This window comes from Phalacrocorax carbo, chromosome 3 (assembly GCF_963921805.1).
Source record: "Phalacrocorax carbo chromosome 3, bPhaCar2.1, whole genome shotgun sequence".
Lineage (NCBI taxonomy): Eukaryota > Metazoa > Chordata > Aves > Suliformes > Phalacrocoracidae > Phalacrocorax > Phalacrocorax carbo.
The window spans coordinates 14,376,321-14,394,584 of NC_087515.1; the positions used below are offsets into that span (position 1 = coordinate 14,376,321).

At 36.1% G+C, this 18,264-nt stretch overlaps 1 protein-coding gene across 2 annotated transcripts in view; it reads left to right on the plus strand.

The window, feature by feature from the left end:
- The window catches only part of TTC27 (tetratricopeptide repeat domain 27), a 125,522-nt gene that overhangs the window by 38,256 nt on the left and 69,002 nt on the right, over window positions 1-18,264 (plus strand). For both annotated transcript variants that reach the window (XM_064445902.1, XM_064445903.1), the window contains exon 9: window positions 4,010-4,076. In XM_064445902.1, coding sequence (XP_064301972.1) covers window positions 4,010-4,076 — 67 coding nt within the window. The remainder of the gene's footprint in view (window positions 1-4,009; window positions 4,077-18,264) is intronic.

Here is an 18,264-nt window from a genome sequence, read left to right on the forward strand (position 1 = left end):
ATTTGTTGTCTTCCATTGAGCCCATGTAAATTTTTTTTGCATTAGTAGCATCTTTTGGCAAAGGGGTCTGTGTATTTTGTGTCTGCTATTCAAAAGAACCCTCCTCTGGCTAGTTTTGGTTGCCAATAGCTTCATTTAGTGACTAAACTGTCTTATTTCCTAACGGTTTTGAAAACCTCTGCAATGTCCCTCTTTGGTTAGTCCTAGCCTAATCAGACATTGCTTTTGTATAAGTTTTTATATGTTTGTAAGGCATAAAACACCATTATTCACCAGCATAAAACAACAATAGTTCTAGCTTTGTTTCTGAAATTTTTCTAATACTAAGTTACTGCTTTTGAAAGAAAGGTTCAGAAGAGAACATACTATTTATGGGTAGACAAACAAGGGCTTTATGTCATATTTTATGTGGGCTTCATGCTATTGATTCATATACTTTTTGTAGTATGCCCTAGTACATTATTGTCTATTACTTCCCTAATTAATTACTCATATTTTGATTTGAATTTTTAACAGCTGCCTAGTATTGAGCTAATGTTTTCATGCAGCTGCAGTGCTGAAGAGTTGTTCCTGAATAGAAATGGTCAAATCAGAGCCTATAATTTTTTTGTGAAGCTAGAACTGTTTCCTATTGTGCATTGCTTGGCATTTTTACTACCCTTTTGCTCTACCCTGTAAGGTCTTTCTGCAGCTCCTTATTGTCTGTTCACATCCTTAACTCAAAGAATGTCAGGTCATTTGCAAGTTTTCTTAATGTCACTATGCAGTCTCCTGTTCCAGTTTATTTATTAATATAGCTCATGGATCACAGCACAAAACCTATGCAGGATTACAATGGTAACCTTCTCCATTGGGATGGCTGACTATTTGTCTCATACCATTTCCTATCTTTTAATCAGTTACTGACCTTTGCTAAGACATTCCCTCTTATCTCATGAATGCTCAATTTCTTTGAAAGTCCTTCTTGGTGAGGCATTTCTCAAAAAACCCTACAGAGATCCAAGTTGATTTCATCAGCCAGTTTATGTATATCTTCACACTGGTTAAAATTTCCAAAAGCCCCCAACATGTTTGTAATGCAGGATTTTTTTTTCCTGGTAGCCTGGCTGACTCTGCCTATACACATTGTATTTGTCCAGGTATATCTAGTCATTCTGTTCATTATATAGTCTCTCTTTACCTGCAACAGATTATGCTTACAAACCAGTAGGTACAGTGATCCCCTGACACCAGTTTTAAAGGCTGGCATCACTTTTGCTGCACTCTTGTCTTCAGGTACTGAGGAAATTTTAAATGAGGACTTACACACTGCTTTTAGTGTCTCAGCTGTTTCATCCCAAAACTCACTTTAAGCTTTTTTTTCTTTTTTTTTTTAGTGAATACTCTTTGGTCCTGATAACTTCTTAGCATCCAGCCTTTTAGCATGTAACCTCTTTTGCAGCTTTTTAATTTGAGAAGGATTCTTCTTTCCTATAATCTTCTTATTGGAAGAAGAATTTAGCACTGATTTTTGACTCTTGGTTAGTTGCTCCTTAAACACTTTTTGGACTCCTTAATTACATTTTAATAGATATTTCATTATCGTTATTATTTAATATTCCAGAGGTTTTGATTCCTTCTGTATTCTGCATTTTAATATAACTTCAGCTATTTGAAGAATGCTGTTTTATTTTTAATAGCTCTTAACAATGTTCTTTAATATTTGTCAACTTTCTAAGTCAGTTCTACAAGCAGAAAGATTTAATCTTAATCCAAAGAGGGTACTTCGGAATTATTGCTATTAATTCCACTGTTACAAATACTACAGCTAATTAAGTCCCAAACTCTATAACTAGTTAAACTGGATACCTTACCCATTAGGCTGCCAACGTAGATCCGATTAAGCAGATTAAAGAACTGGTTGTAAATTGTAAACTATTGGCAATTAGCTTTTGCTGTTTTACTAGAGAATACTTCTTTCTGCTACAGAGTAGGTTTTATTCTAAAGTTCTGATTTATCTGTCTAAAGAATGTCTATTTCACTTTTTTTTCTTTCCACCAAGCACCTTTCCAAAGTCAAGATAAAGTCCACCAATCTAGTCATCTCACCATGGAAGGCTATTCAGTTAATCAATCAAGCATGATTTCTTCTATCTAAATGTGTGCAGACTATTCTGTCACCTTCTTGTTCTTCATATCACAGATTGGTTGATGTTGGACTGCTGGAGATCATCTTGTCCAACCCCCTGCTCAAGCAGGGTCAGGACTTGGCATTTCCCTTTGCAGAACTGCATGACGTTCATGTCAGCCTGTTTCTCCAGCCTGCCGAGATCTCTTTGGGTGGCAGCACAATCTGCTGGTATATTACCTGCTCCTCCCGATTTTGTGCCACCAGCAAATCTGCTGAATGTACACTCTACTTCATCACCCAGATTCTTAATCAAGATGTTGAACAGTGTTGGAGTCTGTATTGACTGCTGGGGTACACCAGTAGTTATTGACTTCCAACTAGACTTTGTACTGCTGATCACAACCCTCTGGGCTCACCTGTTCAGCCAGTTTTCAGTTCACCTCACTGTCTGCTCATCAGCTTCTTCATGAGGATCTTGTGGGAGACAGTGCTGAAAGCCTTACTGAAGTCCAGGTAGACAATGTCCACTGCCCTCCCGAAATATAGCAAGCCAGTCATTTCATCACAGGAGGTTGTCATGTTGGTCAAGCATGACTTCCCCCCAGTCAGTGTGTACCAACCACTCCCTCCATGTGTTAGGAAATGGCTTCAAGAGGGATTTGCTTTATATCCTTTCCAAGGATTGAGGTGAGGCTAACCTGGATCCTGCTTGCTCTTGCTGAAGATAGGAGTGACATTTGCTTTCCGTCAGTCCTCAGGAACCTCTCTTGATCACCATGATCTTTCGAGGATAATTGAGATTTCAACAGACAGCCTCTATTCTGTATCTTGTTCTTATGGCTAGTAACAAGGTTTTAATCAAAGTTTTGACTGTTATTTCTGCAATGGTAGTTGTATCATATGTACAAGGAAGAATTAACAAAATAGCAAGAAAAGAGTTAGATTGGGCCAAAGTCTTGTCTCCAAAGTAAGGTATGTGAAGTAGGGATCATAATTTCAGTGTGACCTATCATCACAATTAGTATACTATCTTTGCAATTTTAACCTATAATATGAAGTCTGCAAAGTTTAAGGAATAGTGTGATTAATTTAAGCTTATGTATATAGCCATTATATAGGTTTGGTGATGATGCGTACTCTGTGGTATGATAGGGAATAAATTTTCACTCAATAACTTTTGTTTTCGCAGGGAGCTTGAATTGTAGCCTTGTTGCTCTTTGTGCTACTTGGAGGTGTATCTTGTAGTATATTTGTAAATGTTGGTGGGCTGTTGTCTGAAGAGAACATCCACCCATGTAGAGTTGTATGCACGATTTCTTTATCATCTCTGTAAACATGTCCAACTGTGAATAAAATAATTCTAATTCTCATATCTCTGTATTATTCTGGTTTTCCCCCTTTGTGTAACACAAGCTAGTGGTAATGCCAGTTAATGAGAGACTGGTCATGTTCCTTGAGTGACTAGAGAGAGGGTGTTTGTTTGAGATTACCCTTCAGCACTTTTTAAGCATTAGTGGTTTTTTGCTTTGCAGAATGTGTTCAATTAGTCATAGAATTTTAAATGAAAACAGATTTCTGTGAAAACAGAGAATGGATTTAAAACTGTTTAGGATTTGTAAAATTGTTATTCCCATCAGCTTAAACTTAGTAAAACATTTCCATTTAGAATGGTCTTGGAAAGGCACTATGAAAATAACTTGGTCCCCTAAATGGTTCTTTTTTTTCTGTGACTGCTCCTAGGTCTAGGCCGCCTTCTGCACATACCACACTCCCATTTGTCATTGTAACAGTTTTCCAGAATGTCCCTTAGATTTCTGCAAGTTTGAAAAATGTGTTCTGCATAGTTATATTCTAAAGATTAAATCAGCATTGTTTTGTTTTATTTTTTTTTTTTTACAGTATAGACTTCCAAAAGAACAATCCAATACACAAATTAACTGAAGAGGAACTTCTGGCTTTTACTTCAGTAAGTAACTTATCCAGACTTCTTAGTAAAAATGCTTTCACTTAAATATTTAAGTACCAAGCAGTAACCTGTCAATCATATTACACATGAAACTGTAAACCAAATGTGTTTTGTACTACTAGTTACTACAGTTAACTAGTTATTAGTAACTAAGTTAATACTCAGTTGTTTCATTAACTTTTTCTTATGTCAGGAAATCAAAATGATACTGAAGGTCAACCCAGTTTTGAGCCATCATCATGCAGGATAAGCTTGACATCTGAAAATTTATTTTCTCTTGAAAATACACACACAACATTTTTATGTGTTTGTTTTTAGTTTTTATTAACTATATGAATTATAATGTAGTGTTAAACCAAGTATTTTTACATCAAACTTTTCCTATGGCGCTGGTATTGAAAGTGCTCTTCTTTGAACAGTGTTTAAGCGGAGTTGAAAAGGAATTTCAGCTTTATTCTGTCAGATTTATTCAGTCTACATATCAGATGTTCTGCTTAGACATGTTTCTTCCCAGTTCCAACAGCTGATTTGTTGCAGAACAGTTCTGTTACATCCAAAGAAGCTTTGAAATTTCTAAGTCAGTATCTTTTCAATATAATTTTTTTACTCAAGACAAAACACAGTTTGCTTTTTTCCTTGATCTTTTCTGATTTTGTGTGTTTTTCAACAATAGTTTATGGGGGTGGAGTGTGGAGGAGGAGCAGCCAGGGATTATATTGCCATTTTTTCCTTACTTTCCACAATATTAGAGTTCAGCTTTGGTGCAGTAAAGAGAGCTTGTTCTCCTACCCAAGCCTTGTAGTCTGAGACCCTTTTGCTGTAGTAGTGCCGTCTGAAAAAGTAAATTCTTGGTAAGAGTTTGCAGATAGGATCTCAGCAAAAATCCCTTTGATTTCAGTTGAGCTAGAATTTTATTACTGACACTTGTAGTTATGTGAAAGGACTATGGACATTAATCTAAGGTTAACCGTGGAAATGTTTTGGGGTTGTTGGGGTTATTTTGTGGTGGTAAAATGAAGTTCAATCTGTGAAAAAGAAAACCCTGATCTTTTTTAGGATCTTTTATCTTTATTAGTTCAATAACTGTAAAATAGGTTGGTTTTAAAGTAATGTTCATTTAGGTCCCTATGCTAATACAGTTCATGTAAGATCTGCATGAGGGAAGTGAGTGACTCACTGTAAACCAGTTTGGTTTATGTAGGTTTTCCATTTGTGGCTACAATGATGATAGTGCTTTCTCATGGTATACTCATTGTTTCTGAAATATTTTGTTTTGAACTACAGTTTTGATTTGTTTTTTTTTTTTAAAGGTGGGAATAGAGAGCAGAAAAAAATGAAATGTAGGAAAAATTAGACTATCCACTTTCACTTCATATAGTAGTAATTGAAGTGCCCAATAAGGATATTAAAGAACTATGACCATTAAAGGAGAGGAAAAAACTTAAAGAAAGAAATGCAGCCATTATATAGCTGAATCTTGAAAATAACTTCCCATGTATTTTATCTTTAATATTAAATGGAGTCATATTGTGATAACAGATCATCTTTAACAAGATTGGGCCTATTCCTGTAATGGTATACTTTCCAGAATAATGAAACCAGGAGGGGGTTTAGTTCCTTTAACACTTGATTTTTCAAACATTTAAACACGCTTCAGTTTTACAGCAGAGGAGGAAAAAGTCAAGGTAGCACATATGCTAGACAAGAAAGATAATCAGCTTTACTGTCATCTTTTATCTGACATTGCTACCTGTATCTGAGAGGTAAGAGATCTGTTGGGTGAATTTTTTCATAATGATAAAAATTAAACTGCATTTTTCTGCCATCTAGTGGCTGATTCCTCAAAAAAATCACAGGAGAGCTGATGATTTATTGCAGTGACTATGAGGAGCTTATGTTTTCATTAATTTATTTATCTATTTATAGAACTTGTAAGTCAGCTACGGTTTGCTTCACCCTTGTAAGGTCAGCAGCCACTATCAGGAGAAATCTCCAGAGAGTCACAGCTGAAAGGATATGTGTAGGCTTCCCTATTATTTTGTGTTCTGAGTAGCAAAGAAGAAGTGGTAAACAAACAGGAATGTAGATCTCACTGGTAGCACAGAATTCAGTGGACAGCAGTGACTTAAAGAAGTAGCTGGTAGCCTAAAAATTAGAGGAAATAATAAATTTCAATATCAGAATAGTGTTCTTTTAAATTTTACTTAATGTTTCCAAGTTAACTGGATGTAGGGATGTAATTCAGTCTTACAATTATTTCATCTTTTGATCTTGACCTATGCTTCCAATACACAAACAAGAACAAGTATGATATGTAGTGTTACCATGCCAAATCTTTCCTGGAAACTGAAAATGGGAATCAGATATCAGCTTATGTAAGTTCTTTTCAATAAGGCATCTTTTGTGGCATTTGTACCTGAGCCTAAAATTGTGGATAGCGACTGCAGAATTTCATGATAGAATCTCTGGGCTCTTCTGCGTCTTAGCTCTGAGTCACCAAGGCAAGCAAATCCATCACTGTGCCCCCTGGCAGTAGCAATGTTCTGTGTGAATGTTAGCACAGCCTTGGTTCTTACAATGGCTGCTAGCTGAGTAAATAAGTGGCACCAAGCTTTGGTACTACCTAGTGAAACAGGCAAATGAGCACTGTATCGTTACTGCTCTAGTAATTTCTTTAGCATTATTTAAACGGTGCGGGGTGTGTGTGGGTGTGTGTGTGTGAGAGAGAGAGAGAGAGAGACAGATGGTTGTCATGCATTCATCCGATATCTGCAGAAATATATGTTTCCTGAAGAAAGGAGAGTATTTCAGGGAATCTTGGGAAACTTGAGAAATTGTAAGGTGTTTTTAATAGATCAGTAAATCATCAAGAGATCCTCTTGCTTTGGACATTGCAAAACAAATGTATGTGACCTGCAATTTCTCTCAAGCAGAAAGAATTAAGGTCCAGGCAGTATGAGAGGGAAAGGATGATCAAAGTAAACTCAAGTAGATGATGTGGTCCTGCCTCATACTAGATGTAGTTTGGCAATAAGGCATTCTAAACTCCCTTTTATATCTGTGGAAGTTGAAAATGACTAGATCTGTATGATAGATAGATATTTTAAACATAGCTTACAGTCCTAAAGATAACACTATTAAGTCACTATTAGTCACTGCTTGGTGACTGCGGTCGAATACAAAAGGATTGCTGCTTTTCATTTACTTAAGTTGCTTGGGAATAGTTGCCATTGTCCTAAAAATACTACCTTTTGTAACTAAGAATTACTTTTAATGTTGCTAATTTTTGAAGCGAGGTGTGGGGGTGTATCAAATCCTGTGTACTTGTGTACGTAGTCTCATTGGCTGGGATAGTTCCTGTTGGTACAATAATTTGGACTTCATTGCTTGAGGTATTCTAGTCAAATCTGTTCGGCTATCATCATCAGTGTAATATTTCAGCTTTTAAGCTATTAACCTGTAGATGAAATTAGATAAATTTAGAGGTTCACATGCACTTAAGAATAAACACAAAATAAAACATTTTATTTCAAAGGGAATTAAATATTCTTTTCTCATGCATAACAGTTTAGGGAAACAGTTATAATGTTTTTAATTAATTCTGTTATGGAGCACTTGGACTTCTAAGAAATGTAAGGTCTTATTTAGAAATGAAATGTCTCACAAGCTGCTTCAGGGTAACAGTTATGCATATGATATTTGACAAACGTTCTGATTTAGCTAACTGAATATTACATTTAAAAGCCATTTTTAAGAGAGGAAAATATGGACAGTAAACCAATAGTGGGACCCAGTGCTTCTTGTTAGAATTACTGGTTTCTTCCTTATAATAAACTTTCTTCCCCCAGACCTTTCTGTATAAGAAGTAGCAAGTATACAATGCAAGAAACCAGAGAACTAACTCAGTACTGCTTTCCCATGGAGGTTTTGTAGCTTAGTGTACTCCCAGCCCCGCAGGTTAGTTTTACAATGCCTAAATATGTTTTCTTATCCCATCTTTAATTTTAATTGATAGTTTTTAGTGTAAAAATACTAATGTGAAGTCTGCTGGGTTTTGTATTGGGCAGCAGTTTTTCCCCAGAAGTTCACAAGTACGTCACTGATCTCTGTATATCAGTGGCCCAAACACTTTTTTAGAAAAAAACTGCTTTCTGTAAATGAGCAAAAGTAGGGTTTAAAATCACTTCTATTAAATATTTGCTGTTTACATTATTTTGAATAGGTAATGCAGTTAAAAGAATATATCAAAGAGGAGATTAAATGAACACTGCTACATACATGTACATGATAAGTCAATGTATTTTTGAAAGATTTTTTTTTTTTAAATACATTTAAAGCTTTATAGATGTCCATCATGTGAACATAAACTTTAGAACAGGAAGCTAAACAGTATTTCTGAAATGTAAAAGAGTTCCAGGAACGTATGAAAGCTCTATGTGAGAAGTGGTAAATCTTCCCTTATGTTTCATTTTAAGATTATGCAGTTCTTGCAGGGAAATAGGGGAAGCATTAAATACTGGATAGTATTACATTTTTCTGTGTACAAAAGAGAAAAATGTTTTTAAAGAGAAAACACTAATAAGATTAGACTTTGCAATACCAGTTCTAATAGCTTTACGGAAAGCTTATACTATAGCTTATGGTTTGCGTACTAAGGAGGCAATTCAGTGTTTCATAGTCTATGACACTCCAGCAGAATACCCAGGATTAAGGAAATGCAGCTGGTTCTTAACATTATCCCTTCTATCTATCCAAGCCCTCACTTTGTCTAGGAGAAATGGCCTTTGTGGGAGAATATTACTTTTTTCACATATTAGTGTGTTATAATCAAGGGACTTTGAGTGGTAGCAACAGTATTAACCTATAGGAGACTGAGGAGAAAAAGCAACCAGAAACTGGAAGAGAAGCCTCTTCCTTTGTGCTTCCCACATCTTAGCCCCATATTTGTATTCTTTGGAATCCATTGAAGGAGAGAAGGGAAAGAAAAGGGACCGTGGAAAATTTAGTTGCATTGGTTTGTTATGCTCCTGAGACTTCTACCATTTATGGAGAGTAGAGCAGTTCGTTTCTTAAGTGGTGAAACCCAGAAAAGGAGGCTCTGGCAGTTCTTCTGTCTCTTGACACTTTGAGCAGGTGATGATATCTTTCTTAAAGAGCAATAAAAAAGTGTAATAGCTTTTATTTTGCTCAGAGTGCAAAACGTAAAAATTATTCACCATCTTCTAACGAAAATAACTGATTGTTCTGAAATTGTTCCAATAATGCCGTGAAGGACACTAAGGTCTGCTAAAGGACTTGGAGAATGTGGAGGGAGTCTGTCAAATTCCAAAGAATACTGTGTATTCCAAAGATGGACCAGATAGGAATGCTTCATGTCTTTTGTTTTTCCATTGTATTGAGCTACCAATTCCATAGGAGACTGTTTTTCCTAAGGAATTTGAGAATGGTTGGACAGTTTTGGTTTTGTTTTGTTTTGTTTTTTAAGAAGTAGGCATTTATTGAGTGTAATTGAAACTGATGTTGTATGGTGCCTTTGAAAATCTCAGCAAAGAATTACAGTGCACATTTTATTGAGTGTGTGTATATATGCATATATGAATACTTTTTCTGCTTTTCACTGTAGGAAGGGGGCTTTGGGAAGAGGGAGTGGAGGGTGGAAACGGGAATGCTTTGTTTTTTTCTTTTGTATGGCATTTGTGTTATTAATGTGGAACAAGGGAGTAATCAAATCATGGCATATGATATTTTTAATGTTAAGCCTTCCTATCAAAATCTCTATAAAACTAACATGCCAATTTGGTTTCTAAAGAGAAGTTGTTTATATAGCTTAAATAAAAGCAGTGCATTTTTCTCTGCTGAGAAAATGGCTGCAGTTTTCTTTTTGTTTTATAACCAGCAAGAGTATTGAAAAACTCATTAAGAGTGCCATGTGTCTCTACTGCTGTAACTTTCGTGGCTATATAAAAAGTTTCTTTTACTTCTTTCCTAAGCTGTGTTGCCCATTTTGAATAGCCTCTGTTGGTTACAGGATTATAATACTGCAAAGACTTTCTCTCAACAAAGCCCTGCTAGTACTAGTAAGACTTTTTTTCTTTCTTTTTCGTCGTCTTAGCACTTTTATTCAAAAGTCTGAATCATTTTCCAGGAATGTCAGGATCTAAACACTTGCTCCTAATTTAATGCATGTACGCTTTCTGGCCCATCCCGGGAAGTAGGGTTGAGTATAGTAAAAGAGAAGCTGTCTTTTTCTGCTGGAGTATCATGTGCAAAGACTCACCTAGATTTCTTGGAAGCTTATTCACAAAGTGTCTGGTACTTATGTTTACAATGTATTATGGATAGGAAATCTACCTTGTGTTGTCAGTTATTTTTGCTGCTGTTGTGTGCATTTAGATGTTTTAGGGTAAAGTAACTGGGTGCTGTATTACATGTGTTACAGAGCAGGGGGGAAGCATGCATACCATTCCAAAACTGGGATTAAGTAACAGTCTATTTGAAGTTGTTTTATTTTACAAAATATCATATTTCAACATAATTGACACTTTTATCCCTTTCAACTTTGTTCTCCTCTGTGGTCTACATTCTTCCCTGAGTCCATGTGATCCACAGCTCTACTTGCATCATATCTCACAGGAGATGATTCCTGATTTATTGTGGGCCTTTCTGGGCACAAAGACATTTGGGATGGCCTTTCCTTTCTAGAATAGTCTGCTCTTTTGTATAACCTGTACAGAATTACTCAAGCGATATATTTTAGTGGTCTCACTGAAACCACAGTGGTAAAAGAACATGAAAATAATGTTTAAATATTAATACATTATTTGCTTGTCTAAGGGTTTAAGAAGTTAAGCATGCAGATTTGATGACAGTTAGTAACATTTTTTCCCACAGCAGCCTTTCTTCTCCCCCTCCTCCTCCCTCTTTATCTATCAGCAGCTCACTTATTTTTTCTAGCAACGTCTCTGACAGCCAGATGACATGTTGCAGGCTTCCCTTCCCCCTCTTGTGTCCTCCACCAGTTATAACTACTACAATTTACCTCAGCAAGATAGATTTCATTGCAACAAGAAGATGAAATTAAATCCCTATTCAACAAAATGCTGTCTGAGGTATCATCTGAAGGAAGTAAGACATTCTCATTAAGCTGTGCAGTGCTTAATATTCCCTTTTTGACAAGATTCTGATGATCAGTTCAATTCATGTATTACCAGTACTAGCAGTCACTTTTTTTTTTTGAGTGATTCATATTCTACTGATCTGCCTGTTCGTCTGGGGAGGGGGCAGATGAACTAAACAAGGGGTAAATCCGAGTCTCGCTTTTTTTCAAAGTGAACTTACATTTTTTGTTCTTTTACCATATGTGAGGAAGAATTATTCTTAAAGTTTGTTTCGCTGTCCTAATATCTTGCCTTCATCCCCTCTGCCTAGTTTTAGTATTGTCCCTTCATTTGTTTTTTCCTAACCCAACATGTTAAATATTACTCTAATCTGGCTTGTTCAGTAGCATCTGAAAAAATGAAGGTGGTTGAATTTTTGTTCGCTGGTCAACTTGCTACTGTCTCTAAGTGACTGCGTTCAATTTTTCTCTGATCGTATCATGTCTATAGTTTGGACTGGAAGTAGAACATATATCAGCATCCCAAACATTCTTTCTGGTCTATATTAAAGGTGAAATATTGAAAAAGTAACAGATATTTTTTTACTTATTACACAATTTTGGATAGGTTTGATTAGAATGCCATAGTCCTTGATTGCAGTCTTGAAGTATATTTTTTTTCTTCCTCCCCAAGGTGTCTGAAGTTTGCAAATCTGATGCTCCTTGCTTCATTTATAATCACTAAAATGTCACTGTTTTATTGTGGGGTTTGTTTTTTTGTTGTTGTTGTTTTAAGAAAAACAGGTACAGTCAATTGTAGCTATTCTTCTAGCTGTTTTGGGAAAAATATAAGATGAACTCAATAAGAAAAATCTATCTTACGCTGCTTCTGCATGAATTTCTTTTTCTATTCCCCCAAAACTAGGGATGAAATTATATGTCTCCAATGACTTTTTCCTCTTTTTCTTTTTTCTGCTTTGGTCTTTTTAATACTGAAGTTTTAGGTAGCCAAGCTACTGGAAGGGTTTTCTAATTGGTATTTTCTTCTGGGGATTTAGTAATGGTTGATTTAAGATTTTTGTGGGAAACATGACATTTAATCAAATTCTAAGTCTATAAACCATGGGCTTTTGTAAGGGGAAAAAAAAAGGCATGTATTCTTGCTAGCAGACCCCATCACTCAGCTTTTTTTTCTTCCACAAATACATTTTTACTAGGATAACTTATATACTGATAAGCAAAGTGTTATTTTAAATAATTATTTGTAACATGAAATATACAAGAACATTTCATAAGGTAACTTGCATGAAGTGTTTGTGACCCTTACAAAAACCAATTTCCAGTTGTGCAAATACTTCAGTAGGAAAGGTTCATATTCTGTTTATGAAGGTTAGGTCATTGATTCAGGAAACGGTAACGGTGCCAGATCATTTACTGGACAGTTCATGCAATGTATATCATAAATGAGTGTCATGATTACTGTGAGAAAATTCAGACTTTTTTGCTGTGTATAATTTATATGCTTAGCATATATGATAATATGGTATGGCATAAATATTCTTGAGATGTTTGGATTGGCTGCATTAATAATGGCAAGTAGAGCTGCTAGTTATGAAGACTATTCACATAAATGCCAATAAAATGTTTAAAAGCATCATGTTCCATTTGTTTCAATTTACAAAAATGTTTTTAAAATATTTAAACTATTTAATGTTTTTCTATCTGTGCAGATGAGATTTGAGGCCTTTTCTGAACTGAAATAAAAATCATGGCACTAGATATTAGTCTGTGTATTTTGACGTGTGTGAGAAGACTTTACTGCCTTGTCTAGGTTATCCTTAAGCATGTATTGCATTAATTAAATTGGAGCTTGGGCTTTTTTCCTTGAAAGACTTCTATGTCTTGTGTCAGCTAGATTTTTCTTCAGTACATTTGTCAGAATATTTTGGCCAACACATTCTACAGTGACTTCTATCTAGTCTAGACAAAAGATGAGAGAGAAAATAACTTTTACAGATTTCTCTAAATAGACTGTGAAAGACACTTCTGCACTGTGAAAGGAGATGTTTGATTTTAAAATTACAACACAGAGAGAAACAGCATATGCATTTGCATTCCCCCAAGTTAGTATCATATCTGGCTTGTTTCTATCATTGGCTAAAACTGAGTGTGTTTTCTTTGCTTTTTATTTTAATATATGTTGGTGGAAACCGTTCCAGTTTTAAAATAAAGGAAGGAAATATGTTTAGAGAATTGTTTTTATTTTGTTTGGAACATCTTGCATGGTTTGAAGCTGTTTAATAGCTTACTAGTAAGATTCAGAAAGCAAGCAGGTCATTTAGTTGCTGGAATAAGGCCATATTTCTCATCCTACAGCTTATTGTGTAAGAATTGCAGTGTGTATTTGTCTGTATATTCTTTATCTTTCCCTCACGTGATAGTGGGCAAACGTTTATTAATGTGTATGTTGAACCTCTAACAGAGCTAGGAAAATGCAAAGCTTGGAGGTGCATAACTACAAAGATTGCCTCTTTGTCTAAGGAAAATGTCATGTAGCTTCTTCATTCAATTTTCGGAGTTATTAAAATAACTGCTGTTGTTTATGTGCATAGTAACAACTGGACAGGTACTAGACTGTTGTGTTGAATCTTAATTCATTAAAGCTGATGCTTTTAAATTCTTTCCAGTCTAAGAACATCCCAGACATCGTCTTTGGTCTCTAATAAATATATTCAGAGTATAGCTTCTCTCTGCACAACTCTGTCGGATTTAGGAACGTTACTCACTTTTGCCCACCAAGACAGGATTTTCTTTCATGGTCCCCAGGAGTCTCTTACTCATTTTTTTTTTTTTCAGGATTAGTCACTCATGCCTATGTCAGCTTCCCTTTTTGTTTAGTCATCTGTGTCGTATTCACTTCAGCCCTCCTTTGTCAGCTCTCGCCTCCTATTTATCTGACTTCCACTCTTGCTCTCATCTTCCCTAATTCCTTTCTTTCTCACATACTTCTGACCATATTTTTATTCCTTTCCCTCCTCACTTTTGGTTGCTGCTTAAGGAGTTAGTCTTCGTTCAGGACCACTGTACCTCCAGTCTCTGAAAGGAAGGTGGCTGCACCTTTGTTTTGTTCCTGGAAACTAAAATTTTGCACATAAGGTTTAAAGCCAGGCTGCCGGTGACCTCCAGCAGCTTGATCCTGTTTCATGTAATAGGAACAGTAGCTCTTTAAAGAGACGGAATACTACTTCTGCTGGTGAAGTCAGGAACTGGAAGAAATCAGAGCTCAAGTATTTTTTAATGGTCTTTGAGACTTAATATGCTCTTTCCTGGGAAACTGCTGAAGCCATCCCAGAACTCTCACTGAAATTGTGACCTTGACCATATACAATTAGCCCACCAAACTGTAATTCAGGCATGCCTCTCGCATTCAACATGTCACACTTTTACTTGTGAACACCAAGTATTGCACTATGTCAATTGCAGAATAGTAGAGACTGTTGTAGGCAGAATTCCTGTGGTGGATGATGGCATTCAAAACAGGGGAAAACCAGGTATGACACACTCCCTGTAGAGTCCTGTCTGGCACTGTGGATTCTCCTCTGCTGTGTCTCACCATTCTTCTACAGACATCTGTTCTTGCAGACTGAAGGTTGTGAAGATGTTTTATAGATATTCTATATTTTGTTCTTACATGGCTTAATAGTAAAGTCAGTGTCAGCCTTACTATAAATCACTGGTTTAGGCATGTAATTCTTCCTGAAATTTTTTGGCGGTTTTCTGTTGCAGAAAAAAATGTGATAGCTGATTTTGACTAGTTAATATCATTATAGGATGGGTTCACAAATAACATCTTTATAATGTAAAAACTGTATGCAGCTGTTATTCTTGTTGTGCCATTGACTAATCTTAAAGTTTTGAAATGATGAAAACATTTACATTCGTTCTTTTCAAGAAGATAATTTTTTGCCTTTTACCAAGGATGTGAAGAGAGCTTTTGAGGCTCCATTGTGTTGTATAATTTTAATGGTTGTGCTCCAAATCTGTCTGAGAACCAGTATTTTGGCTTTGCTACATTCTCTTCCTGCAAAAGATACACAGTTATGGTTTTAAGTTTTAAGGATAATTATTGTAAATGGATTATTTGTCTTGAATTTATCATTGTGAAAGTAAAGATAAGTTTCTGTTAGAGTAAGCATCTATGCTGCATCAGATAGCAGCAGTATGTAAAGCAATATTCTTCCAGAGGCTGTTGATCAACCAAATAAACAGGAAGCATCACTGGCAGTCTATGAAAAACACAGCAATGGAAGAAACATAGTGGTCAGTTCACAAATGTGAGTAGGCAGGCAGAACCAGCCTGGGGCAGTTGCATGAGGATGCAAGATCTCTTGGGCCTAAGGGATTTTTTGGATTTTTCAAGTGGTCCAGAGTGCTGCAAACATTGAGTTTGCCCAAACAGTTCAAATAAGCAAAGAAACAGAAGAAACAGGAACTTTAATGTGTAGTCTTACCTGGATTTTGCCAAGTAAGTAGTAGTATCTTAGAAAAAAAAAGCTTAGAAATAGTTGACCAACGTAAAGAAAGCATTGACAAATCATGGTTCTCGTCTGTAGCCACGGGCAGCAGTACTAGAAGTGGAAAGATAAAAAGTCATAACTGACTGTCTCCCTGAGCAATAAATTTGTATCAGCAGGGAATAAGTTAGCCTATAGCACTGTCCCAAAAATGCTCCTTGTCAGAGGAAAGGGAAGGCTGAGGGTGGGGTGAGGCAAGCAGGGCAGGGGATTTAAATGCCTGCTGTGGTAGTTTCCAAGGGAATACCCAGTAAGGGGTAGGATAAGTTTCTTCTCCCACATGGCTGATCTGAATGGAACAAGTTAGAAAATATTCTCCATTGGCACCGATTTTCTGTCTTTCACCCTTTTTTCAGTCATTTGCTTTGTTTGTCTTGAGTCTTCAAACAGCATGTATTGTTGCATATAGTCCTGAAACTGTCTTTCTTTCAAATATAACATCTAGGCATTCTCAAACCAAATTCACTCTTTTACTACCTGTGCAGAGAGCAATTTCTTTAATGTGCTTTTCTGTTTTTCAGGATATTATCAAAAGAGCACATAATGCATTCAGAACCTTGGCATAGACAGTGAAATTCCTGAGGCTGAGTAGTTAAAATGAGAAATTCACTCTTGTTTAATACCTAGGGAAATCCTTATCATTGGTACCAAAGAGTTAAAGTCTAGTCTTTTGAATCCAAAAATCTGATCTATTACTGTTGAGATTTGGCCTTAGGAAATAAAGGCCTGTGATGTGGTGTGGAAGTCTGTACTTATGCTGTTTTAGGAGTAAGTCCAAACCACAGACCTGAAAAAGACAATGCTACTACAGTCAAATCTGGCTGAAGTTGTTTTCAACATAACACAGAATATGTGATATGTTTGGCGCAACATAGTGAGTGTCAGTAATATGGCTAGACTCCATTCTATGTGCAAATAGGAGCCGTATCTTATGTGGTTTACCCTTCTCTAGTCATTGAAAGCAGATTCCTTTAAATAAAACAGTATCTTCTTTCTTCATGACATTTCCTTTTCTTCTCAAGTTTCCTTCTTCTCCTAAAAAAAATTGAGAACCTCCAAGGAAAACTTACTTCTGAACTTAGTCTCTCAAAATGAAAAGAAAACCAAACCAAAATACAACCCAAAAATCAGCTTAAGTAACAGCATGAAAAAATATTCTTTTTTTTAACTCTTACAAGAGGATACAATATGTATACTACTTAGTATCATCGCAGACCGTTAAGCTCTTAGAGACTTGCTAAATAGCAGCCCACGGATGCCTGTTAATGTGGAAGAAATGTAAATAATTTTGGACATCCAGGATAGATCTGCAGTTTGGATGTATAAGTAGAACTGAACAAATTGACACTCAGACAATACCTTTGTACTATTATTAGAAATCGGAAAAAAAGCATTTAAAACATATTCCTAGCAGAAGCTGTTTGGAGTTGATTTTTCCAGTGCATCTAAAATGGCTTTGAATTCTGATTTTTGTTCCTTGCAAAGGTCTCTGTGAAAGTTACATATCTGCATGCATGCAATTTTAATTACAGACTGCATTATGCAGAATCAAAGAATCATGTTTATAGGTCAGTATAAGCGTCTCCCTACTTTTTGTTTTATTTTTGTTCCATGCAAGCTAATGTGAACTTGCTTTTCTGTGTTTCTGTTATATTTAAATCCATACAAAGCTTTCTTTGAGTCTTTTATTGTTTCCACTGAAAATCCTTCAGTAAGCATAAATCTTTGTACTTCTTTCACATAGCTTTTTCTGTGCAACATATGAGGCTTCCCTTGCGAGGAATTGTTTCTCTAGTTCTCATTTTCTTTGACCTTTGTCTCTGTGAAGTGTATAATATAGGGGACACTGGTCCACCATCTCAGTTTTATCTGCAGAGCTGCCCTCACAGCTAGCTGGAAAGACAATCATCACAATGTTGTGTTTCTTCTACTTCTGACTAGAGATCAGATCCCAATATACCTATGTCCGCATCAAATGACCCCCTTTAAATTCATTTTCTTAATACAGACAATATTTGCGTATATCTAAGTTGCAGGTTTATGGAGTAAGACAGGAGATTTTCCAAGAAAAACTGTAGAAATGTCCAACTTAAGAGACAGCTCAGGAAATTCTTTATGTTACTCAGAAGACATAAAGACTGTAGCAGGAAGAAGAAGAAACAGATATGGAGAGCTTTGGATGTAAAAATTGGTCTAACAAGTGCTTAACCATTTGCCTGTACACTACTGAAAAATATACTTAGGGAGAGAGAGAGTTATTTTGATTGGTATTCATTCTGCGTGTGAGGAAGAGTACATGGAAGCAGAAGGAGGGAAAAAGATGCAGCCTGTTACAGAACAGTATTTTTGTATCTGTTAGTAAAAGCAGCAGTTGTAGACCTTCACTGCAGAGGAGAGCTGGCCTAGGGATGACTTCAGGTTTCAAATGAGACGGTCATGGAGAACAGAAAAGGAGGTTGGATATTCTCCTAACTAATGATGCTTACAAGAACCAAGAGCAGAGGAAAGGCAACCTCAA